The sequence below is a fragment of the Giraffa tippelskirchi genome, chromosome 2, assembly GCF_054371585.1.
Source record: "Giraffa tippelskirchi isolate mGirTip1 chromosome 2, T2T-mGirTip1v1.2.pri, whole genome shotgun sequence".
In the NCBI taxonomy this organism is placed as follows: domain Eukaryota; kingdom Metazoa; phylum Chordata; class Mammalia; order Artiodactyla; family Giraffidae; genus Giraffa; species Giraffa tippelskirchi.
The window spans coordinates 27,736,379-27,759,108 of NC_137276.1; the positions used below are offsets into that span (position 1 = coordinate 27,736,379).

Genomic DNA, 22,730 nt, shown 5'->3' on the forward strand with positions numbered 1-22,730 from the left:
TAAGTTGGGGAGGAGGCCAGGCCCCCTCGCTTTCTCATGAGAATCTTTTATTTGCCCCAACTGAAGGGTGGGCACGGGGTGTTAAATAAGAACTGGAACAGGCAGGGTCACTGTACAGAGGGGCCCTGGAAGGGGCTGGTGGGTGGGGAGCGGTTCAGTGCACCTGAGGCTGGGGGTGCCCATGGCAGAGCCCTCCTGGTGGCTCAGGCGGTGGGCCCAGCTTCTCTGTTTCCTGTTCCACCGACTGGCTCCCATAGGCGCTGTCCTCCTTCACCTCTGCTGGGGGAGTGGACACGGGAAAGGGTGCAGGGAAGAGTCAGGCCTTAGGCCTCCCACCCTCCAAGCCCAGATCCACCTCTCAGGTACGGCCCCTTTACCTGTGCTGGGAAGCTTTTCCTGGGTCTCTGGACCCTTCAGCAGCCTCACCCCCTCCTCCAGGCCCATGTCAGACAGGGCATTCAGCAGGCCCGCCAAGTCGCCACCAGCCAGCTGAGGAGAAGGAAGAGGCATGAACCAGGAGTTGTGGTTAGGGTGTGGGATCTCTGAGGAAGCACCAGAGATCTGAGACTGGGGCATGGAGCATGGGCCAGGGCCTGACTGACCTGGTAATTGCGCAGGAGGCTGCCACTGGGCGAGGCTGTCCTTCGATACGTGTCCACCAGACTGCGCAACCCTAGCCGTTCTGCCAGCTCCGCCCAGCTGCCCTGGGCTCCTGGCCCATCAAGCAGATGCTCCAGGTTCTGTAGGACTGTATCTTCAAGGGGTATCTCTGGCACTGAAGAGGTCCCACACATAAACATGTTAGTTACCCCCAGAGATGGCAAAGACAGACACCCAAATGACACCTTTCTCTCAAGGCAACTTGATAGATAGGGCAGGCAGGGCCACTGGGGCAACAAACGGAGGACGGGGATGGAGAAAGGGCGACCTCCTTCAGTGGTCCCGAAGGACAAGAGAATGCTGTGAGCAGGGGTCAGGGGTCTGGCAGTGGGTGAGGAGAACTCCTCACCTGCAGGGCTGGGTGGGGTCAGCGGCGGCGCCATGGTGTCCTGAGCAGCGTTTAGCAGCAAGGTCTTCACCTGGGGAGACAGCCTCAGCCTTGACTACCTCCCATCACAGTCCTTGACCCCAAGTACCAGCTACTCAGGACCCCATCTACAAGCCCAGATGCCCCATCCCCTGCTACTGCTAGTCCCAGGCTGGCCTCACCTTGCTGCTGCGAGTGAGGTCAAGAGGTGTGTGGCCCCGGAAGCTGCCTCGGGTGTCCCTCTCAGGGCTCTCAGAATCTGAGTCACTACCAGAGGTGGGAGGCGAAGGCAGTGGGCACAGGGGCTCCTCGTTCTCTGCATGGATGTCAGCACCTGGGGCAGGGAGATAGTCACGGGGAGGCTCCCTCGGAGCCCACATTCAGGACTGCAAAGTGGGCGACTGGGAGGCACCCCCTTTGCTCCCTCACCCCTGTTCATAAGCCCCTGAGGGTGAGACTGACCAGCCTTCAGAAGGAGGCGGGTGAGGGTTGGGGATCCCAGTCCCGCTGCCAGGTGTAGGGGTGTGTTTCCTGCAAAGGTGCGGGCATTCACGTTGGCCCGGAGCTGTGGGGTGCGAGGGAGTGGTTGATCACAGCACTGACTGATCCACTGGGCCTCCCCCCACACCTTCACCGTCCCCAGTCCCTCCACAGCCCTTGGCTCCACGTCTTCCACAGTCCTCAGTCCCACCTTGGTGACGAGATGGGTGACCAACCCAAGCTCCTCCATCTCTGTGGCTAGATGCAGGGCTGTCCGGCCCCCCTGCCGCTCTGCAGCCTCCACCTCAGCCCCACTCTCCACCAGCAGATCAAGGCACTCGGGGCTTCGGGCACGGACTGCCAGGTGGACTGGGTATAGCCCTAGTGACACAGGGTATTCAGCCTGCAGCTGTGCCCCTAATGTGAGCCCTTGACCAGCTGACCTCCACGCCTCATGTCCACTGCAGGCACTCCCCAGATACTCTCCCTGGTGCCCACCCTTGCCCGCTGGTTCAGATGAGGTGATGAACTCACCTTCGAAGTCGGGCACATGGAGCAGTTGGGGCATGGCAGGAACCCCACTCCGCAGCAGGGCGCACAGCAGGTCGGGGGCGCTGGCACCTGCCCGGAGTGCCAGGTGCACTGCTGAGTCTCCATGCCTATCCAGCAGGGCTGGGTCTGCGCCCACCTGCAGCAGGAAGCTCACCACCTTCGTCTGCCCCGTGATCACTGCCAGGTGCAGGGGCGTCTGGGGGAGGCAGGCAGCGTGAGCCAGGCCTGCCCCTGCCTCCCCCGCCTGACTTCCGGCCCCTTCCCCTCCCCAATGGAGGCCCCTCACCTGGTGCAAATGATTGGTGATATTAACCACGCCAAGGTGCGGCGCGCGGTAGATGACGTGGGCTATCTGCTCAATGACGCTGGTCTGCCCGTGGATGATGGCCAAGTGCAGCGGCCTAGGAGTTGGGGGGTGAGACTCTGGCCTAGGAAGCTCAGCAACTTGTTAGGCTTTACTCTCAAAACGCCACCACCTCCATAATCTTCATCGCTGAGGCCTCCCCGACCCACGAAAGTAAATCCTTCCGCGCACCTTTTGTGGTAAGTGCGTACTATTACTGTGCCCCTTAAACAATCCACAAAACTGAGGTCTGCAGAGATATAAGTATCTCGAACAGACCTAGAGCGTAGCGAGGCCGAACTTGAAACTGGGTCTGCCTAACTCCGGAGCACTGGCTCTATAGGTCCCTTCCCTGCCCCACAGCCCACGACCTTCCACCGGCGCGCGGAGCCGTGAACCCCGGCCGCTCTCCCGCCCACCTACGTGTCTCCGTTCTCATCCTGCGCCGTCAGCAGGTGGCGCTGTCCCGCCAGCAGCGAGCGCGCGTCCGCCGTGACGCCGTAGTCCAGCAAGGCTCGAGCGCTGCGCTGCGCCAGGCCGAAAAGGCGCGCGTTGTACTCCCGGGCTGGGGGCGACAGGGGCGTGACTGTGGGCTAGGTCCCCACCCGCAGCGTCCCGACCGCTGAGATTCCCGAGGTCATACCTCGATGCAGCAGCTCCGGGGCTTGCTGTTCGCGCTGGGGAGTCCCGGGGGGCGCGCTCGGCTCTGCTGCTTCCTCCCCAGCATCCACACTAGGCGTCTCGGCGGCCATCTGCGCCCCGCCCCCGCCTCCCGGGTAGCAGCCCATTGGGGCCGCGCCCGACTGGTAGGGGCTGTAGGCCAAGGAGGAGGGGAAAAAGCCGAGGCTGCCACCTGTGGATACAGGCAGGACTGTGGGGAGAGGGCACCAGGAGGACTCCCCCAGATTTCTTCCCCACAACTTTTCTCCCCTTTATCCCATCCTCCTCCATTGCCCTTCCTGCCACCAGCACCACCTCACCTCCTCCTCCAGCTCCTCCATAACCCCCAGCCGAGCCCCCAGAGCCTCCACCCATGTGGGAGCCACCCCCAAAGGGCTGGGAGAAGGTGGGCAAGGCTTTCCTCCGCTTCCTCTGCACCTCCTCCTTGTCTAGGGGTAGAGGGAAAAGAGATGTTAAAACCCCAACTCGCACCAGCCCTGTCCCACACCTGGTAATGGCCTTTCCCCCAAAAGCCCTCAGGCTGGCTCCTAGGGCCACTTCTTTCTGGGACATTCCCTACTCCTGATTTCACTCATGGGTCCCCTGATCTAGTTCTTGGGACCCTCCAGTCAAGCCCCCGCCTCCAGCCCCCCTGGGATCTTCAGTCTAGCTCCACCTTCTACCAGAGGATAATAGGTGAACTGTTTGGAGTCAGAGACATCCCCCCCACGCTTGCGTTTCAGTTGCAGGAACACGGTTACAGGACGCTCAATCTTCATCTTGTGATAGGGAGGTGTCCGAAACACAATGGCATACTAGGGGGAAGGAGGACATAGGTGTCATTAAGGCCTTGACTTAATTTGAGCCCAGACCCAGCCCTGGCCCTAGGGTACCTGTTTGTGAACATCTGTGGGAGAGAAGTCCCCAAAGGCCTGCCATCCATTCTCATCATCCTCGTAGAACCGAACCTCAATGTCATCTACAGGGAAAATTGAATCCATAGGGCCATTTGTCCTGAAGCTGTGTTGCTCCCCAAGCTTGATACCCATTGCCAGCTCCCAGCCTGGGCTCCAGCCTCACCTTTCTGCACCTTGTCACAGAGCAGATAAACCTCATCTCCACCCCGCACAGAGCCAGCTGTCTTGTCCATTCGAGAAATCTTCAGGTTTGAGGCTCCAGGAGACTCTATGGAGATGGGATATCAGTTACTTGAGATGATACAATAGCCATGGTCCCAACTAGGGAGCCAGGTGCTTTATATTTTAATAACCCCAAGAGACACAGGAACTGCCAGTATCTTCATTTACTCAGAGAGGGGACGTGACTTGCTCAAGATCACTCAGCTCATACATGGTGGGGTCAAGCTCAAACCCGAGTATATCTGACTCCACAGTTCGAGGCTGCCCTCCACACTCCCTCTGGCACCCAGGCCCAGCACCCCAGGTGGTCAGGATACTCACTGCTGTCATGTATGGGCTGGGAGATAACTGGCTTCAGGGGCAGAGAAAAGGAGCCATCACTGGCTCGAAGGAAGGCAGAAAAGCGCAGTCGCACAATGCTCAGATCCATCACCTTCTTCAGTTCCTTGGCCTCCTGCTCCAGCTCTCGACGCTCAGCCTCTGGGCAGTGGGCATACATGTGACCCCTGGACTCCTCCTCTATTCCTTCCATGACCACCTCCCATGACTCCCTCCATATCCCCCATACCCGTAAGGCCCTGGGGCCTGGAGCGAAGACGCTGCCTCTGAAGTTTTTGTATCATAATCTCCATCATGTTCTTTTTGGTCACATGGAGGACACCCAGGTTGTTAAATCTGTGTGGGGGCAGGGAGAAGTCAGAGGCCTTGCGGGCAGTTCTTTCCTCCTGAGGCACCCTCCCCACTGCCAAGGTTCAGCTCAGCTCTACTTCCTCTAGGAAGCTTTTCTAGTTTTTACTTGGGCCCCTGGGTTCTGGGGCCAACCAGAATCTTTCCCCTTGGTCAGATGCTAAGCTCACAAAGGTGGGCTGGGACCTAGAACTGGCAAGCAATGAGGGGGCACACCAGTGGGGACCAGGGGTAGGGGGCACCGGGCACCTACTGGGCAGTCATGTCCTTGGGCCCCACAGACACTGCGCAGACCCCCAGCTCCGAGCACTGTTTCCCCACCAGACTGTGGGCGTGAGCACGAGGTGGATCACTGTGTGTTACCAGGTCCACCTCAATCTTGGCAGGTCCCTCGTAGTTACAGATCTGTGCGGGGTGAGGGCTGTCAGTAATGCCCATGGACACACTGTCCACTAGCCCACCCTCCAGCAGCACCCTGGCTCACCTTGACAGTGGGATAAGTCTTCCGGCCCTTCTCGCTAGAGGCACCTGGCAGTCCACCATGGGAAGGGCCTTCACAGCCATATCGAAATCGGAAGCCTCGCTGAAGGTGCCAGGGTAGAGTGACATTGTGACCAGGAGAAACATCCCCCCCTCCCCAGCCACATCCCCAGCCAGCAGTGACCATAATGACTGGACGTGTGTATCCTGAATCACCACGCCACTGTGATCAGCAGCTGCTAACCATCCCAACCCGAAGTGGGTATGTGATCAGTTACCTTCCCCATGGCCACCCAGCTACAACTATCCCACTTGCCCCCAAAGCTGAAGCCATCCCACACCATCCCTTCTACTTGCTCACCTGCTTAGGCTGTTCCACGATCACCAGGTAGGGACCATCAGCTGGGGACAGAGGAGCCTTGCTGAGCCAGGACCTCTGAGCCCATTCCCAAGACAGAGGGCACACACCACATGCTCCTCCCTCCCCCTCCCTCCAAGACAAGAGCAGGTCAGGGGACTTATTAACCTGTCTCTGGGGCTGGCTCCTTGGGCTCCACAATGGACGGGTTGAATTTGAAATCATCATATTCAATGATGCCATCCAGACCCTGGTATGGAGACAGACTGGGATGGCAGCTGATTCTGAGCCACCCCCAGAACCCTCCACCTCTCAGCTCTCTAAACCATTAGTAATCACTCCCTCTCCTAGGCAGGCCCATAAAAAAGCTGCTACTGAAAGCAGTTTGCAGAGACTGAATGACAGGCAGGGTGAAATAATCTGAGGACATTAGAGGTGTAAGGGAGTAGAAGGGACTAGGACAGGCAGGCAGACAAGCAGACAGGCACAGGGGGGTAACCGGCTGGCTTTGGGGCCAGGCAGCGTGACTCACTGGGTCGTAGCAACTGTCCATGACTCTGGGCTAGGCCCGGCTCTGTCCGGTGGCTTCGGCCGGGTTCTGTTTCCCAGAGTTTCAGGCGCCCGCCTTGGGTGGGGAGGAGTGGCGGGGGTAGGGAGAGACAGATCAGGACGGGAGTTGGGGGGAGAGGGGGGCCCAAATTTAGGGGAGGGTCCGATCTCCTCCAACTACCCGTCCGGGTGTGGCGGGCAGGATCCGGTGGAGGGCGAGATCCGGAGCTGGGCTGGGCCAGGCCGGGGAAGGGGCAGGAAAGTTAGAACAGCTTAGGAAAGTCCCGAAAATACCAGGGGGAGGCGGGGCCGGAGGGGCGGGCCTGGAAATGACGTCAGCGACCACGCCCCCTGGCGGGAGGGGCGCGAGGTTGTCTCTTCGCTGGCCAGAGGGCGCCTGCAGCGTCTCTGCAAGCAGAGGGGCAGTCAGACCCAGGGAAGGCCCCGCGGGGTTGGGGGGGCCCCCTTCTCTCTCCAGGGCCGGCGCCGGGGACTGGAGGGTCTTTCAAGGCCGGAGGAAGCTCCTAGTCCGGGGCCCGGCCCGCCTCCCGCCCCCTTCCCCTCCCCCGTCCTGGAGCAACCTTGGGATTTTCTACCCTCAGGGAGGCCACGGCTGATTCACCTCGGGGGGTTTTGGGGGGACATTCCTGCTGTAGGAAGGCCTCCTCCCCGAAGGCCTGTAGGTGGGGGCTCTTCCGAGTAGAGGGCCCCGGGGTTCTGTCCCGAGAAGCAGTCTCTGAGGCCAAGGGGCCAGAGGGGGTGTTGGGGTGGGCACCTCCATTCCTTCTTCCCGAAAATCTCAACAGTCGTTGATTCCCACACCGCACCTGCTTTGGGTGCCCACGCCCCCCCCCGCCCCTGTCCCACGGCCGTATGTGACACATGTACATCACAGGTGTCTAAGTATGTTTCAGCCCATGTGCTTGCGCGTTGTGTGCCCGGCGTGAACATGCGTGTACAGGTGAAAATCCTTAAATTTATTAGTGTGGACACATGTCAGCATGTATCTGAGGGCACAGGTGAACCTGTCTTTGAGTTTCTGGGTGAAGGGTGTGTGTCCAGGCACTTGTGCATGGGTGAGTGTGTTTTGCGTATGCATGTGTGTGAGAGTCTGAGTGCATGAACGATCTTGTGCACCTGCGGGCATACGTGTAGATGGATGTACGGCCCGCGTGTCTTTGTACAAGGATATCGATTGTGTATCCGCGTGTCATGTTCGTATGCTCGCTCTCTGAATGCGCAGATGCCGCTCTTTAGCTCTAGGGCTCGGTCAGCTAGGGACCCTCCTCCCGCCCTTGTCGGTGTCCCACCACCCAGAGGTCTGAACCCGGCCACTCACCGCAGCGGTGGCTCCGGTTCAGGATTCTCTCCCTGCCGGACCCACCTCGGACGGGTCGCGACACCTCTCCCACCACCAGGACTCCAGCCGGGAAAGCCCCTTTTCCGCCCCCAGGAGGGGGGAATTCCCGTGACGTTTCCGTGCGTCACTCGCCGTGCCCTTTTTCATTGGCTGAAAGTTTAACTCTGGACTTACACAACCAATCGGGAGTGACTCAGGGGCGCCCCTTGGAGGAGAAATATTTGTACAGCTCTGGAAGCCAGAGTGAGAATGACCCTCAGACAGGCACTAGCTCTGACCTGGGGACCAACCCGCTGCGGGATCCGCTGACCGAGCGCCATTCCCCAGCCGAGGGACCTGGCTCCGGTCTCGTCACACCCAGGCCTGTCCAAGCCGGCTGGCAGCCCCTGCTGCTACTCGGTTTTTTGCTGCGCCTAATGCTCGGCCACCTCTGAAGTCGGGGAACCCCAGGGGGAAGCTGATATGCTTCAGCCCTCTGGTCCCTCGCCCGGAGCGGGGCCCGGCTGCCGGGAAGACTTAGGGGAAGAGGAAGGAAGTTGATCTTGCAGTAGGTTCTAGAGTGCCATCTGGTGGCCCCTCTGGAGCCTCAAGGAGACTCCATAATCCTCTCAGTCTTCCCGGATCTGAAACTTGTTCTGTAAATGACAGGTTAACAGCTGGCCAAACTTTCAGACCTGAATTCAGGAGGTCTTCCGAGGATAAGGGAAAGGAGGTATTTATCTGGGAGACTCATCGATCACACAAGTTTGGAATATTAGAGTTGAAAAGTCATCCAAAATTAATAGTTCAAATGCCTTTGATGTAAGAGATTGCCTTTTTACATAGTTTCCTATGTCCGTTTACTTTAAAGATATGTATATTTGGCTGCACTGGGTCTTAGTTGAGATCTTTGTCGAGATCTTCTGTCTTCATTGTGTCTAGTTCCCTGACCAGGGATGGAGCCTGGGCCCCCTGCATTGGGAGTGTGAAGTCTTAGCCACTGGACCACAGGGAAGTCCCTGCTTAGACACTTCTAGTGGCAGCAAGGTCAGTACAGATTTTCACAAAGTACTGACCTCTGGGCCTGGACATTTCTGGTTGGTAGAATCTCTTTTTAGGAGGTGCCATGAGTAATCTCCATTTTTGGAGGCATTCTCCCTTAGGCTCACCAGGGTAGAACACAGGCTGTTGTTTCAAATCTTGCCTGCAACTTGCCCCTGCCCTCAATAATGGAATTACAGGCCTGCAGTAGCTCTGCATAAAGGGAGACTATGGTGGCCCTTGATTTGGGTAATTTCCTGTCACTTCCCCCTCTTCATCTTGCCTGCAAATTGAATGTGCCAGATACTATGTGAAGACGTATGTGTGCTCAGTTGCACAGTCGTCTCCGACTCTTTGCGACCCCATGGACTGTAGCCTGCCAGGACTGTACCTCTGTCCATGAAATTTTCCAGGCAAGAATACTGGAGTGGATTGCCATTTCCTTCTCCGGAGGATCTTCTCAACCCAGGGATTGAAACTGAGCCTCTTGCATCTCCTGCATTGGGAGATGGATTCTTTACCACTGAGCCACCAGGGAAGCCCAAACTGATAAAAGTTAAGACTCAGAAAGGTGAAGTAACACAACCAAATACACGGCTTGAAAGGGACAGAGTGAGAATAAAACCCAGTCTCTTAACTCTAGCACAAAGCTCTTTACCCTAAATTTGTATAAGGCAAAGCAGGTCTTCCCACCCCATTGTGAGACTTTAGACTTGGGTGGGAGTGGGTAAGAGTGGGAGAGATGGTCTTATTCTAGATAGCTTTGAAAGACAAGGGGAATAAAACTTGCTGAGGAATTGGGTGTGGGATGTTGGGGAGGGGTGTTGATATAAGAACCTGGAGGAGATGAGGGATAATTGTACATTAAGTCAGTGTAATGGATGGTATTTGAAGTTTTGACAGTGGTCACCATCACCCCACGATTGAATGTAGAGAAAAGGAGTTGACAAGCACTACACCCTGGGACATTCTGATGTTAAGAAGCTGTGAAGATGAGGAGGAACCAAAAGAGGAAATTGAAAAGACATGGTCAGTGAGGCAGAGGAGAACCAAGAAAAACCTGTGTCTCAGCCAGGTGAAGAGCATTTCACGGAGGGGGTGGTGAACTATTTAGTTGAATTAAAGCTCCTTCTCAGCTGAAGCTCAGGGTTCTTGTTTTCTCACAACCACAGTTTCCCAGTGAGCCCTGAACACAGGTGAATACCGAAGGGCTTGAAAAGCCACATACTTTATTGTTCCTAGCACTTATTGGGAGGCTGGGGTGATGGGGAAGTGTGCACCCATTATTACAACTCTGTAATTCATCCTCCCTGATATCATTCTTTTTTTTCCTTTTTTGGCTGCTCCATGGGGCTTGTGGGATCTTAGTTCCCCCAGCAGAGATGGAACCCATGACCCCTGCAGTGGAAGTGTGGAGTCCTAACCACTGGATCTCCAGGGAAGTTCTGATATCATTCTTATGTGCTCAGAAAATTCACATTTATTCTTGGTTATGTCTGTTTTTTCCTGTTTTTCTTTTATTAATTCTAGTTTAAAAAAAATATTATTTGGCTATGCTGGGTCTTAGTTGTGGCATGCAGGATCTTTAGCTATGGCATGAAAATTCCTAATTGCAGCATATGGGATCTAGTTCCCTGACCAGGGATCAAACTGGGGTCCCTTGCATTGGGAGCGCAGAGTCTCAGCCACTGGACCACCAGGGAAGTCCCCTTTTATTGATGTATAGTTGATTTACAATGTTGTGTTAGTTTAAGTATACAGCAACGTAATTCACACACACACATGAAGTAAACAGCAACCCACTCCAGTATCCTTGCCGGGGAAATCCCACGGACAGAGAAGCCTGGCGGGCTGCAATCCCTGGGGTCACAAAGAGTCGGACACAACTGAGTGACTGAACAACAACACACACACACATACATATATTTTTTTCAGATATTTTCCATTATAGTTTATTACGATATTGAAAATAGTTGATCTATTTTATATGTAGTAGTGTGTATCTGTTATGGGCTTCCCAGGTGACTCAGTGGTAAAGACTGCCCGCCAATGCAGGAGATGCAAGAGACACCAGTTCAATCCCTGTGTTGGGAAAATCCCCTGGAGGAAGAAATGGCAACCCACTCCAATATTCTTGAAAAATCCCATGGACAGAGAAGCCTGGTGCGCTATACAGTCCACGGGGTTGCAAAGAGTTGGACACAAGTGAGCACACATGCACACACACAGTGTGTATTAATCCCAACTCATTTATCCCAGCCCCCTTTTCCCAGTTTTCTAGTGAAGTCTTAGCTCACCATGTTATTATTACTTTAGGTACTCGACCTTTTATTTCCGCATGAGAAACTACAGAAAAATGTACTTCATTTTCGAGAGTTTCCACATCACCATCACTACTTTTGAGCTGGGGAAGTGTCATAGGAAAGACCATGCGGTTTAGAGTGAAACAGACCTGGATGCAAATCTCAGCTCCCTAACTTCCCAGGAATACGGCCTCTCTGAACCTGCTGCTTCATCTAGGAGAGGAGTTAATATTTCTACAAGGTTGGGTAAGCAGTGCACTTAATATTGACATACACTGGTGTTCCAACAATGTCACTTCTGCTTGTTAGGATCTCAGGCCTCTGGGCTTTTTGAAACCTGCTAAATTCCAAAATCCTCCTGGGTCCTGCTGAGTCTCTACAGCTGGGGGTCATAAGTGCCTACACTACATCTCTCGGTCCTCCCAGGCTTCTGAAGTGGCGGGGGTGGAGACAGTGGGTGGGTGTAGAGTGGTGACAGTACCTTAGAGAGCAGGGTGGAAGCCCTCATCCGGGTCTCCTCCATCCCACCCACATCTGAGTTCTTATAGGAGACACTGTTAAGACCAGCATTTCCTTCCAGATTATACTATTTTCCCACAGGTTTTGTCACTTCCACGTCATTAGCGATTCTTTCTTGGTCAGAATTAAGGCCTGCGTATTAGATCTTCTTGTAGTTTCCTTTGCCTGACAATACTGTTAACAACACAAGTCAGGTTATATGTCAGCTGATTTTTCTATACCAGAATGAGACTTTCAACAAATGTTTTCCTTTGCTTGCCAGTGGGGCAGGGTTCAGTTTGCAATCACCCCAGCTTCTTTCCTAATATTTCAGACCAAGGGCTACAGACTTTTCGTATTCTTTTGTTCACTGGATAGACTTTGGATTTCTATATGTTAGTCTATATTGTTTCCCTCACATGTTTCTCTTCCTTCAGAGGGTTCTGAAGGCAGAGCTGTGGGGCTCAGAAGAGAGAACAGAGATGTTAGAGTCAAAGCCAATGGCCCAAGTGTCTACCTGATTGTAGATCCAGGCTTTGCTGCACCCATACAGAAAAGAGCAGGTGAGGCGTTCAGTCTGACTCATAATTTCCCCAGGGGCAAGGTTTCAGGTTAGTGTGGAAAGCAGGCATGGTCTGGATTATTTGCAGAAGGAAGGGAAGCAGGAGAAACTAGTGTAGGAGCTGCTGGACTCCTGTTAGTATTGTTCCACATCCGGTTGTTTCCATTTCCACAGCGGTGCACCCAAGGGAGGCACTGACAGACATCCAGACCCATCCATGTGGTTGTGCTGAGCAAAGGGAAGCCTGAGAGGCTGACTGATCACAGAGACAGCTGGGGCCAATGAAGAGGTGACTGCCCCTAAGTCTCCAGGAGGGAGGCCCACTGGTACTACTCTCCACCCTTTGGTGGAAGGGACTATGGTGGAGGAGGAAGTCAAGATGATGGGAGATGCTTCACTTGGAAAGGCTTAATAGCATTCTGCATCCCACCCACAGTAGCTCAGCCCTGCAGAATCCATGCTGCCTGCCCCATGCACACTCCCTCTTGGGCTGTTTGTAGGCTATGGGATGAGAAAAAAATTTTCCCGCTCAGTTATGGGCCAGAATGAATGCCCTGTGTCCAGAAACACAAGCTCACAGCTATGGGCAAGGTAGCCTCCCACCCCCTAAGGCCCATGGGCTCCTTGTGCTGCTGGACTATGAGGCACACCTGAGGGAAGCCTTCTGAGTAATGACAGCTCAGCCTTGGCTCACGTTCCCTTTGACCCCAGCCTGGGCTGTCACAGTTATCTCCACTGGAGCAGTTACGGAAGAGAACTGTTAACCCCCGGCACATCCCTGGTGACAAAGGAGCACCACTATAATGGTGATGGTAGTGGCGGGCGGGTGGGGGGTAGTAGCAGTGGTGAAGGAATCCTGACCATGGTTGGTAGGCTCAGCCTCATTTCTGTTCATGTGAGGGCCTACATATCCCAAAACATGGTACCCACAAGCTCAAGAAGGAAACCAGAGGAAAAGGCCATGATGTTGGTACTAAGACATTTATTACATCATAAAAAGTCCACTGTTTTCCTGTTTTTCCGTATGTACATGCTCCTGTGGGCAATCCTTCTCTCCAGTTCCACCTGCCCACACTCTATGGCGCAAATCAACTCTCCAAACTGACCAACTAATTAATAAAAGAGGAAAAACTAGAGGTGGTGGTCCAGGGCTAGTGGGAGTGGGGCTGGGAGAGGGAAACAAAGTGCAGAGTGGTTGACTTGGCTCTCGATGCCTGACACGGGCAGGAGGGGCACAAGGGCAGGCACTGTAGGGCTGGTACAGTGATGCCTCCCTCCCCGGAGCTGCCAGGCTGCAGGTGATACCTGAGTGTGCTCTCAGGTTGGACTCCCAGGAATGGACAGCAGAGGAGGAATGTCCCACAGACTAACTGTGGGTCCTAGGAGGGGCCATAAAAGTTCTATTTCCCGTCCCCATCCAAAAAGCAGTGACAGCCGCTTGGGCTGGGACTGAAGAGTCTGTGGCCCCTGGGACAGCTGCGAGGGGGGCCAGGGACAGCCTGCTAGAAGTACTGGTCCTGATAGCTGAGGGGCCTGCCTTAGTTGACCTCAGAGGTGGGCATGGGGTCTGTGGGGCGAGGTGTGGCCAGGAGGGGCACAGGTGAGGTGGCCTCAATGAGAGCAGGGTTGAGGATGATGGGCAGAGTCATGGGGGGCACGCCCACCTGCAGCGGGGAGGCCAAGGGCTGCAGGATCAGTGGGGACTGAGCCAGAGGTGGAGGCCCATCTGGGGTAGGGCTCAGCCTGCTGGGGCTGGACGCCACTGGTGATCCAGAAGAACTGCTGTTAGCAGGTCGGGGGCCCTCGGGCTTCTCAAAGTCTAGAGGAAAGCAAGGTGGCTGCAGTCAAACTCCCTTACAGTCCGCAGCTGGTTTACCACACTTCTGCTCCTCCCCATTCTTGTGAGCAAAATGACTCCTCCCAGTCTACACAGTTGAGATTCTCTGCTTGAAACTTATTCCAGTGTCCAGTTCCCTCATACCTACCCACTCCCCCCACTGTTGTACCTCCAGTCAGATTAATTTTGGTCTGCTTTTTACTAGCATCCCTGAAGGGCACCTCTGCCTCTTCATCCCAAGTTCCAATCCAGCCTTCTTCTCTGAAGCCTGGAAGTCCCAGGCAGCTAGCTCATCAGACCTGGCCCTGCAATCTCCCACAGGAAGAGCAGGTAAGCGGGATCCTGTGGTTCCTTCCTTCCCCTGGCTCACTGCCCGTGCTCAGCAGCAGTCATAAAGTACTGTGGGCCTCCTCTTAGGCCTTGACATCCAGCAAGCTCGCTCAGAGGGACTCACCACAGGTCCCCAGCTCAGACGGCATTTCTGGGGGAGGTGGATGGCCAGGTGTCCTAGTGTCACCAGCAGCAGGAGTCAGGTGTGCTGAGGCCAGCGGTTTTAGGGCATGAGGCTCCATGGGCACAGGGTCTGGGGAGGGTAGAGAATCCAGACGGCAGCTCTCAGTGCTTTCTCTCAAGTACAGTCTTGCCTACCTACTAGACTTCCCACCTACCCAGGGCACAGAGAACTAGTTATTAGCTCCAGACTCTCTCTGATGAAATTGGTCGGAGCCCCTTACCCTGGATGACAGTCTGCTTGAAGAGCTCATCTCGCAGGTGGGGCAGGAAACAGTCAATGCGCTCCCAGGTGATCTCCCAGAGGGCTGAGGGGCTGCCTCCTCGGGCATCTGCACTGTGGAAAATCTCTGCTGTGTCCATCACCAGGAGCATGTTCTTCAGAGACTCTGGAATGGCCTCTGACTGCAGATGGCAGTGGGACCATGAGAATGGGAAAAGGGATATGGGGGAATATGGTAAGGAGGAGATAGCCACCAAGTGGGAAACAGGAAGTCTTCCCAGAAAGTAGGAGAGGACATAGGCAGCAGCGTTGGGCTGAGGCAGAACGTACCAGTAAGTCACTGGAGCCTGCATGCATGTACTTGTCCATGAAGTCCAGGATGGTCAGCCAGAGGGCCGCAAAGGTGGAGAGTGACAGCAGTGGAGACAGGTGCTGCAGAAAGACCTATGGCCCCCAGCCCCTTTCAGCCAAGAGGAGGGTAGGAGCCTTCTGCACCCCTCTCCATGGGTAAGAGGCAAGCCTTCTCTATCTTTCATGGGAATCCTGGATCAGAGACTCCTCTGAATTCCAAAATCCTCCTGGGTCCTGCTGAGTCTCTACAGCTGGGGGTCATAAGTGCCTACACTACATCTCTCGGTCCTCCCAGGCTTCTGAAGTGGCGGGGGTGGAGACAGTGGGTGGGTGTAGAGTGGTGACAGTACCTTAGAGAGCAGGGTGGAAGCCCTCATCCGGGTCTCCTCCATCCCACCCACATCTGCAGGGCTGATGTTCTCCAAGAGCTTGGTCAGTAGAGGAAACAGCACCTGGTGGGTAAAGAGTCAACATCTCTCCAGAGGGGTCAGGTGAAAGCCATGCCCACCTGACCCTGGGTTGGAGAGTGTGGGTACAGAGCAGGAGGGAAGGTATAATCAGCTGAGGATTGACATTAGCGGCTCTTCAGGCTGCCAGGGGATCCCTGTCTTTAGGATTTGCCCTTTACCTTAAGACCGAAGGGAAGGCCTACCTTGTTAAAACAGGACTCCCATTCCAGAGCATCTAACTTCTGCAGATCATGTACCAGCAGTGCTCGCTGCAGATAGGTCAGTGCCTGCATTCTCACCTGCCGCCGGGCATCACAGCATAGGCAGGCAATGCCTGAGAACAAGAACAGGCTCAGATCCTTCAGGCATCCTAATCTTGGTACTTCCTAAGCACCAGCTCCACCTCTGCCGCCCTTGCTCCCCTGAGGTTTACCCTGCAGTAAAGGGCACCAGCAGTGAGCCCAGAGGGTGCGTGAATCAGCTTCAATCTTCGGGCCACCTGTCTCCAGGTGGCGCTGCTCCTCCGCCCATGAGCTGTAGATAGAGGCTGCCCTTGTGTGCAGGGTGTGCATCAGATCTAGCAACTGGGATCACAGGAGGGGCAGGACACAAATGGGGTTAGGTCTGCTGGACCCTCTCCCCAACAGCCCACTCCCACTGTCCCTGACTGAGTCCTCAAGGGAGCCCCTAGTACTGATCGCACCACACTCCTCTCACCACTCGAATCTTCAACTTTGTGAGTTGGGTGTCCTAGTCCTGACCAGTGTTTTCCAAAGACAGGTATTACTCCCAGTAGCAGGGACTTGAGGTGTGTGCAGTAAGAATTTAATAACACAAATACACAATGAGAAAGGCACTTTCTTTTCACTTCTCTTTCACCCTTTCTGATGACAGATAAAGCCTCATATTCGTTAATCTCATTTTAAAAATGGCAAATCTCAGGCTCAGAGGCTTTTAAAGGCAGTAGTGTTTGGACAGATGTAGTAATTTTTGTTTTCATCATTTTTCTAAGGTTATTCTATTTAAAGCAATTAGTTCTCCATTTATTTAGTGATATAAAGTCTGCTCATAAAATAAACTTTGTACGTTTTGAATAGACAATAGAATAACCAGAAAGATAAACAGAAACTGGTGGCAGTGGTTCTCTCTGGTAAGGAGAACTTAGCAGCTAGGGACAGGAATGGAATGGGACTTTTATCTGTTTACCCTTTTGTACCTTTTGAACTTTGTACTATGTGCATTAGAATTATTTATTTAAAAAATTAACTATAATTTAAAAATTAAGCAAATGAAGACTTACAAGTAGTCTTGGATAGGGAAACACTGGGGGTGCTAGTCAAGGACTTGGGCTGGAAAACAGGCCCTTCCTCTTAGCCCTGACTGTCCCTGGCCCCACCAAGACTCCCGATGTCAGGTACAGGGAGAGGAGAGGAAGTAAAGGGTGCCATACTTACGTCCTGACTGACCTGTAAAGACACCGTATGGTAGCTGGCCGGCACACCTTCATCCTCATCGTCATCACTATGCCCGCCCCGAGTGGCATGTTGACTGGAGGTTCGAGGCCGCCGAAGCATTGAGCCTTCCTTGGATTTTTTCTTGAAGCGGTTCCCTTTGCTGTCATATTTGTGACTCTTGCCACGTTTCTCCTGGGACTTGCACCCTGAGCAGGGCCAGACCCAGGTCACATATCACATCTATGGGCATAGATGGCCTGCCTTTCCCCACCTTTGCCCCGTAATTCACATGGCTACTCCCCAACTGTCCCTTCATCAGGTGACCCACCGCCATTTAGACTGGCCTCCACAAAGATGCGGAGAGTCTTGACACAGAGCTCGAAGTTGTCAGGTGTGATGTGGGCAGCATCACGCACGATGAAGGACAGTGACTCCACACACTTGAGCAGGGACTTGGTATCATGTGGTCCGAGGTCCAGCCCCACTGTTAGGCTGTACTGATTGACCAGAGGTGAAGGACCTGGCCGGCTGGGCCCAGGCCCTGGCTTAGAGTTATCGATGTCATCTTTCCCCACCTGTTGAGTACAGAAGAGCTGAGAATCCAGGCTTGACCCTGATCGTCCCCTAGATACCCTCTCAAAGACCAGGAATCTTTTCCATAGGCCAAGGAGGGAAGACTCACCCGCTGCCCATATGCTCACTCACCACTAACCAACCGCTGTTGACCACATCAGCATCTGTGGCTGATCGATGAATCTTGCCAGGTCTGCCATGGTCAGTATAGACCTCTGAGTCGGAAGTGTACCCCCGGTCCAGGCTCACATCATTTTGATGGTAGGATGGGAGTTCACTATCTGACTGGGCCCCTGAGACAGCAGGGAAAGGGGCAGAGTCAGGGTGGCGATGGGGATGTTGGGATGAGAGATAATTTCAGTTATCAGAAGAAAGGTGCTGAAGCCTGGCCTCTCTTTTCTCTGGGTCTAGATTAGTTTCAGCTCTGTCACCAGAGGGCTGAAGGATGGCCTAGAGAGCTGCTCTCTTGACCAAATGGGGCAGCAGGCTAATTTGGGCTCTGGATGGCATCTAGTAGGGGCTCTGGATGGAAGCTGTTGGGGAGGGAGATGGCAGTGAGGACAGTTTCTGAGGAAACAGTCCTCAGGATAGTAGGAAGCCTGGCTCATAGCCTTTTCCATTGCCTGCTTGCCTTTATGCTGTTTAGTCTGTGAGTACTGGTAAAAGGCCAGTGGGCACAGGAAGCCCTGGAAGCAGATGGCAGAGCCAAAGGTATTTAATCTGATGAACACAACAACCTGCGTTTTGTTTTCCTGTCTCAGCCACTGGGGCCATGACTGTTTATCTGCCACTGCGGATCTCCCTGGGAAAGGGCTTACCAGCATCAGGTGCGTCGGCCCTGGCTGTGGCCTGCAGGGCAGCTGGAGGCTTTACACCTGAGCCAATGCACTCCAGCAGTGTGAAGAGGGTGGCCCAATCATCGCCTGAGTGGATATTGGCTGCGTTGGTCTTAAGGAGTTCATGGAGCCCATAGGCTACCTGGTGACTGACCCGGGACAACACGCTGGGCTTCATTAGTAACAAAATGCGCAGGGAGAGCAGTACCTGGGGCAAGAGTAGGGAGCAGGAAGTAGAAAGTGGGCACACAGTATCTTGTCTAGCCTCTTTCCCCAGCAGTCTCCTTAGGCCAGTGAGGATGGTTCGGCTAAGACCCAACTTAAGGTACTCTGTGGACAGATGGCCAGGGGCTAGAGATGGGGGCAAGAGGCAAGTTATAAAAGGGCAACACAAGGGATCCTGTGGTGGTGGAACTATTCAGCATCTTCGCTAGTGGTGGAAACACAAATCTACACAAGGATTAAATTGTGTAGAACTTAATACACATATGAGTACAACCAAAACTGGGAAATCTGGTAAGATTAGTAAACTATATCAACGTCAGTATCCTGGTTAGGATACTACACTATCGTTTTACATAATGCTACCATTGGGGTAAAATGGGGAATGTGTACAGACAGCCCTCAACTTATGATGATTTGACATAGACTTTTTTGGACTTTACAGTGGTACAAAAGCAACACACATTCAGTAGAAACCATACTTAAGAGTTTTAATTTTTTCCAGGGCTACTGATGTGCATGCAGTACAATACTCTCTTGCGATGCTGGGCAGCGTCAGGGTGCCACAGCTCCCAGTCAGACATGCCATCATAAAGGTGAACAACTGATGCACTTACAACCATTTTGTTTGCCACTTTCAGTACAGTATCTAATAAATTACCTGATATCCAACACTTTATTATAAAAGACTGCATATGAATCTACAGTTATCAATATAACTATATTGATATATAGTTATATAGATATATATAACTTTTAACTCAATATTAAAAGTTTAAGTTTTAAAAAACTGAAAAAAAGAAAAGATCAGTAACATTATGCAGAACTATAGTATGATATCCTAACCAGGATACTGACATTGATAGAATTCTCTAATCTTATTCAGATTTCCCCAGTTTTACTTATATGCATATTAAGTTCTACACAATTTAATTCAATTTAACTTGTGGAGGTTTGTGTTTCCACCACTAGCCAAGATGCTGAATAGCTTCACCACCACAGGATCCCTTGTGTTGTTCTTTTATAACCACATTTGCCTCTTTCTTGGGCTTCCCTGATAGCTCAGTTGGTAAAGAATCCGCCTGCAAGTGCAGGAGACCCCAATTCAATTCCTGGGTTGGGAAGATCCCCTGGAGAAGGGATAGGTTACCCACTCCAGTATTGTTGGGCTTCCCTTGTGGCTCAGCTGGTAAAGAATCCATTTGCAATGCGGGAGACCTGGGTTCGATTCCTGGGTTCGATTCCTGGGTTGGGAAGATCCCCTGGAGAAGGGAAAGGCTACCCACTTCAGTATTCTGGCCTGGAGAATTCCATGAACTCTTTCTTGCCCTGATCCCTAGCCCCTGGCCATCTGTCCACAACTTCTAAAACTCTGTCAATCAAAAATGTCATATAAATGGAATTATACAGTATATAACCTTTTGGGATTGGCTTTTTTCATTTAGCATAATTCCCTGGAGAACCATCCAAGGAATTATGTATCAATAGTTTGTTGCTTTTAGTTGCTGAATAGTATTCCATGGTATGCATATACTATACTTTATGTTGAAAACCATCTGGGCTGATTCTAGTTTTGGGTACTACAAATAAAGCTTCTGTGAACATTCATGCACAGGTTTTTATAAAAGTAAGCTTTCATTTCTCTAGGATAAGCACCCAAGAGCACAACTCTTGGACTGTGTTGTAACTGCATGTTTAGTTTCATCAGAAATGACTCTATTGTTTTACATTCCCACCAGCAATTTATGAGTGACCCACATCCTTGTCTGCATTTGGTATTATCACTATTTTTCACTTTAGCCATTCTGACAGGTGTGCAGTGGTATTTCATTGTGGTTTTGTGTTTCCCTGTTGGCTAATGATTTGAACATCACTTAATCTTTTTCATGTGCTTATCTGCCATCTGTGTTATCTTTTTCGTATCTTTCACTCATTTTCTAACTTTTTTTTTTTACTGTTATGTTTTGAGTTAACATTTTAGATATTAGTCTTTTTTCAGGTATTTGATTTGAAAACAGACACTCCTTGTCTTTATATCCTTTCCACATTGGGCTCTCATAGAGTAGAATTTTTCATATTGATGAGTCTAATTTATCAGTTTTTCCTTTTATGGATTGTATTTTTAGTGTCAAGTCTAAGAACTCTTGGCCTAGCTCCCAAAGATATCCTCATGTATTTCCTTCTAATGGTTTCAGAGTTTTACATTTTACATTTAAATCTATGATTCATTTTGAATTAACTTTTCTATAAGGTATGAGGCTTAGGTCTAGGTTCACCCCCACCATGGATTTCAATTGCTCCAGCAATTAAAAAGGCTATCCTTTCTATACTGAATTGTTTTTGCACCTTTGTCAAAAAATTAGTTAAGTTTTTTTGTGTGGGTCTATTTCTGGCTTCTCTTGTTACATTGATCCATGTGTCTGTTCCTCCAAAAATACCACAGTATTGATTACTGTAGCTGTACAGTAAGCCTTAATATCAGATGGAGTGACCCTTCCCACCTTTTTTCTCAAAATGTTTTTTGGCTATTCTAGGGCCTGTGCTTTTCCATGTAAATCTTAGAATAAGCTTGTTTATGTCTACAAAAAAACCCTGCTGGGATTTTCATAGGAGTTGCATTAAACTAATAGATCAATTAAGGGAGAAATGATGTCCTCACTACACTGAATCTTTCAATCCATGCATATGCTATGTCTCATTTATATGGGTCTTCTTTAATATCTTTCATCAGCATTTTGTAATTTTCAGCATACAGAGTATATACATGTTTTGTTAGGTCTATAGGTAAGTATTTGACTTTATTTGGAACACTTGAAATGGTTTCATTTTCTATATGATCATTGTTAGTATTAAAAAATGTAATTAATTTTTGTGTATTGATCTTATATCCCCTGATTTTGCAGAACTCACTTATTATTTCTATGCTGGTTGTCTTTTTATAAATTGGGCAAAGGTCCTAAGCATGAGAACTAGGAAATCAGGTACAGGGTTGGGACTGCCACAAGGCAGTAGCCGTCTAACCCTACTGAGCACAGACGCTGAGTATCAGGCTTCATGCTTGAGGCCATTCCAGACTCACTTCCAATGCCACCTGTTAAGACTCCCCCAGCCCTGTGTAGATCACTGGGCTCACGCTATAGGGCATTAAATGAGCTCTCTGTTTCAGGCCATATCCATAACTAATACTGTGGTTCTACCCCTTATATACCTTCCTGCCCTCCCAGCTGCACTCTGCTTACCTGGCCACTGATCTCTTCTCTCCGGAGTAACCGAATGGCTAGGCGCAGCAGCCCCACCACTGCCCGCTCCACAAGGAAGCAGAAGTCCTGGGCCTGGACACACAGGTGGTATAGATGGTCTCGAACAGTCTGCCACACACAGCCAACACGGTCCCTGAGAAACATAAGGGATGAGGACAGTCTCAGCTGAAGAGGCCAGTAGACAATAAGCCTTCTTTTCTGATTGAAGCTAGGCCCTTCAAGGCAGGTCTAATGAGCAAGCTTCTTCTCCACTGCCTGCACCTTCCTGTGCTTCTTGTCCCTAGAGTCCACCCTGCAAGATGACTCCAGGCTTCCATCTCTTTGGCACAAGTCCAATATGAGGCCTGCCTAAAAACTGCCTGCTACCTGTTCTCTAGCACAATCCTCAGCAGCATTTCCAGGCAGAAAGCAGCGTCCTCTTCATCATAGGTCTCTTCATCTGGTGTCACTGAGACCAGAGCCTGGAGGAGAATAATCGCAGGAAAGTAGGCATGGAGAAGAAGCTAGCCAGTGGCCCAGCCCTGACAGTGACTGAGGCATACATCCCTGTCTCCCCTCCCAGACCCAGCCAGCCCTTTCATCCCTCTTTCCTCTTCACTCTGTACCTTCATGAGCTCCTGCAGTGACTCCAGCTGGAGGAATTTGCTTTCTGTGATCATCTTTTCTGGGTCACATTGCTAGAAGGGCACAAGGGTTAATGATAAGGACTAGAGGGAAGAGAATGTTCCCAAGAAGCTAGGAAGAAAGGGCAGAAGGAGTCAGATCTGGTCACAAACTCTAGTGATCCTAGTCTTCAGTTCATACAGCAGTATCTTATCTTGTAGAGAAAGGTCTAGGCTTGTTCACCAGGGGTGATCAGGGTCAGTTACCTTGATACAGTCCAAAGCCATTCTCTTGGCCTCTTGGTTCTCAGTGGATGGGCCCCGCACACTAGACTGCTCAGTACCACTTAGTGTCAGCCAGCTCACAAAGCTCAGCACTGTTGACTCTCCTCTGG

The 22,730-nt window shown here is 51.9% G+C and overlaps 2 protein-coding genes and 1 long non-coding RNA gene across 55 annotated transcripts in view; 1 reads left to right on the plus strand and 2 right to left on the minus strand.

The window, feature by feature from the left end:
• On the minus strand, positions 1-7,699 carry NFKB2 (nuclear factor kappa B subunit 2). 4 transcript variants are annotated; one of them, XM_081545943.1, is made up of 24 exons: positions 7,615-7,699; positions 6,570-6,683; positions 6,259-6,351; positions 5,895-5,976; positions 5,730-5,770; positions 5,373-5,471; positions 5,142-5,293; positions 4,770-4,876; positions 4,523-4,681; positions 4,143-4,247; positions 3,956-4,041; positions 3,739-3,877; positions 3,383-3,511; positions 3,046-3,255; positions 2,826-2,967; positions 2,346-2,460; positions 2,042-2,255; positions 1,719-1,888; positions 1,490-1,592; positions 1,210-1,361; positions 1,010-1,079; positions 603-775; positions 378-489; positions 1-276 (listed from the first exon to the last, which is right to left on the minus strand). In XM_081545943.1, the coding sequence occupies exons 3-24, from the start codon at positions 6,277-6,279 to the stop codon at positions 155-157; spliced, it is 2,703 nt and encodes a 900-aa protein (XP_081402069.1). In that variant the 5' UTR covers positions 6,280-6,351; positions 6,570-6,683; positions 7,615-7,699; the 3' UTR covers positions 1-154. The 4 variants fall into 4 exon arrangements, with proteins under 4 accessions (XP_081402069.1, XP_081402049.1, XP_081402059.1 ...); XM_081545923.1 differs by having other exon boundaries at positions 1-279; XM_081545933.1 differs by lacking the exon at positions 6,570-6,683.
• Positions 6,645-13,150, plus strand: LOC145527884 (uncharacterized). The gene is made up of 9 exons (XR_014069970.1): positions 6,645-7,236; positions 8,284-8,436; positions 8,557-8,661; positions 9,069-9,226; positions 9,550-9,730; positions 10,024-10,097; positions 10,677-10,860; positions 10,972-11,204; positions 12,193-13,150. It is a non-coding gene; the product is annotated as an uncharacterized LOC145527884 (long non-coding RNA).
• The window catches only part of GBF1 (golgi brefeldin A resistant guanine nucleotide exchange factor 1), a 120,207-nt gene continuing 110,460 nt past the window's right edge, over positions 12,984-22,730 (minus strand). For 18 of the 50 annotated variants that reach the window (XM_081545575.1, XM_081545541.1, XM_081545567.1 and 15 more), the window contains 15 exons: positions 22,603-22,726; positions 22,339-22,410; positions 22,100-22,194; positions 21,713-21,866; positions 18,234-18,459; positions 17,548-17,708; positions 17,171-17,417; positions 16,843-17,048; positions 15,822-15,972; positions 15,592-15,722; positions 15,290-15,391; positions 14,919-15,032; positions 14,590-14,770; positions 14,310-14,438; positions 12,984-13,837 (listed from right to left, as the gene is read on the minus strand). In XM_081545575.1, coding sequence (XP_081401701.1) covers positions 13,557-13,837; positions 14,310-14,438; positions 14,590-14,770; positions 14,919-15,032; positions 15,290-15,391; positions 15,592-15,722; positions 15,822-15,972; positions 16,843-17,048; positions 17,171-17,417; positions 17,548-17,708; positions 18,234-18,459; positions 21,713-21,866; positions 22,100-22,194; positions 22,339-22,410; positions 22,603-22,726 — 2,374 coding nt within the window. In that variant the 3' untranslated portion in view covers positions 12,984-13,556. The remainder of the gene's footprint in view (positions 13,838-14,309; positions 14,439-14,589; positions 14,771-14,918; positions 15,033-15,289; positions 15,392-15,591; positions 15,723-15,821; positions 15,973-16,842; positions 17,049-17,170; positions 17,418-17,547; positions 17,709-18,233; positions 18,460-21,712; positions 21,867-22,099; positions 22,195-22,338; positions 22,411-22,602; positions 22,727-22,730) is intronic. The other 32 variants (XM_081545663.1, XM_081545634.1, XM_081545611.1 and 29 more) reach the window with 3 other exon arrangements.

Coding starts and splice junctions, on each gene's coding strand:
- NFKB2 (XM_081545912.1), bottom strand. CDS start 6,279: ATGGACAGTTGCTACGACCCA. Junction 4,877..5,141: donor CCCAAGGACATGACTGCCCA/GTAGGTGCCCGG, acceptor GCCCCCACACAG/ATTTAACAACCTGGGTGTCC. Junction 2,968..3,045: donor CCCGGAGCTGCTGCATCGAG/GTATGACCTCGG, acceptor TGTCGCCCCCAG/CCCGGGAGTACAACGCGCGC.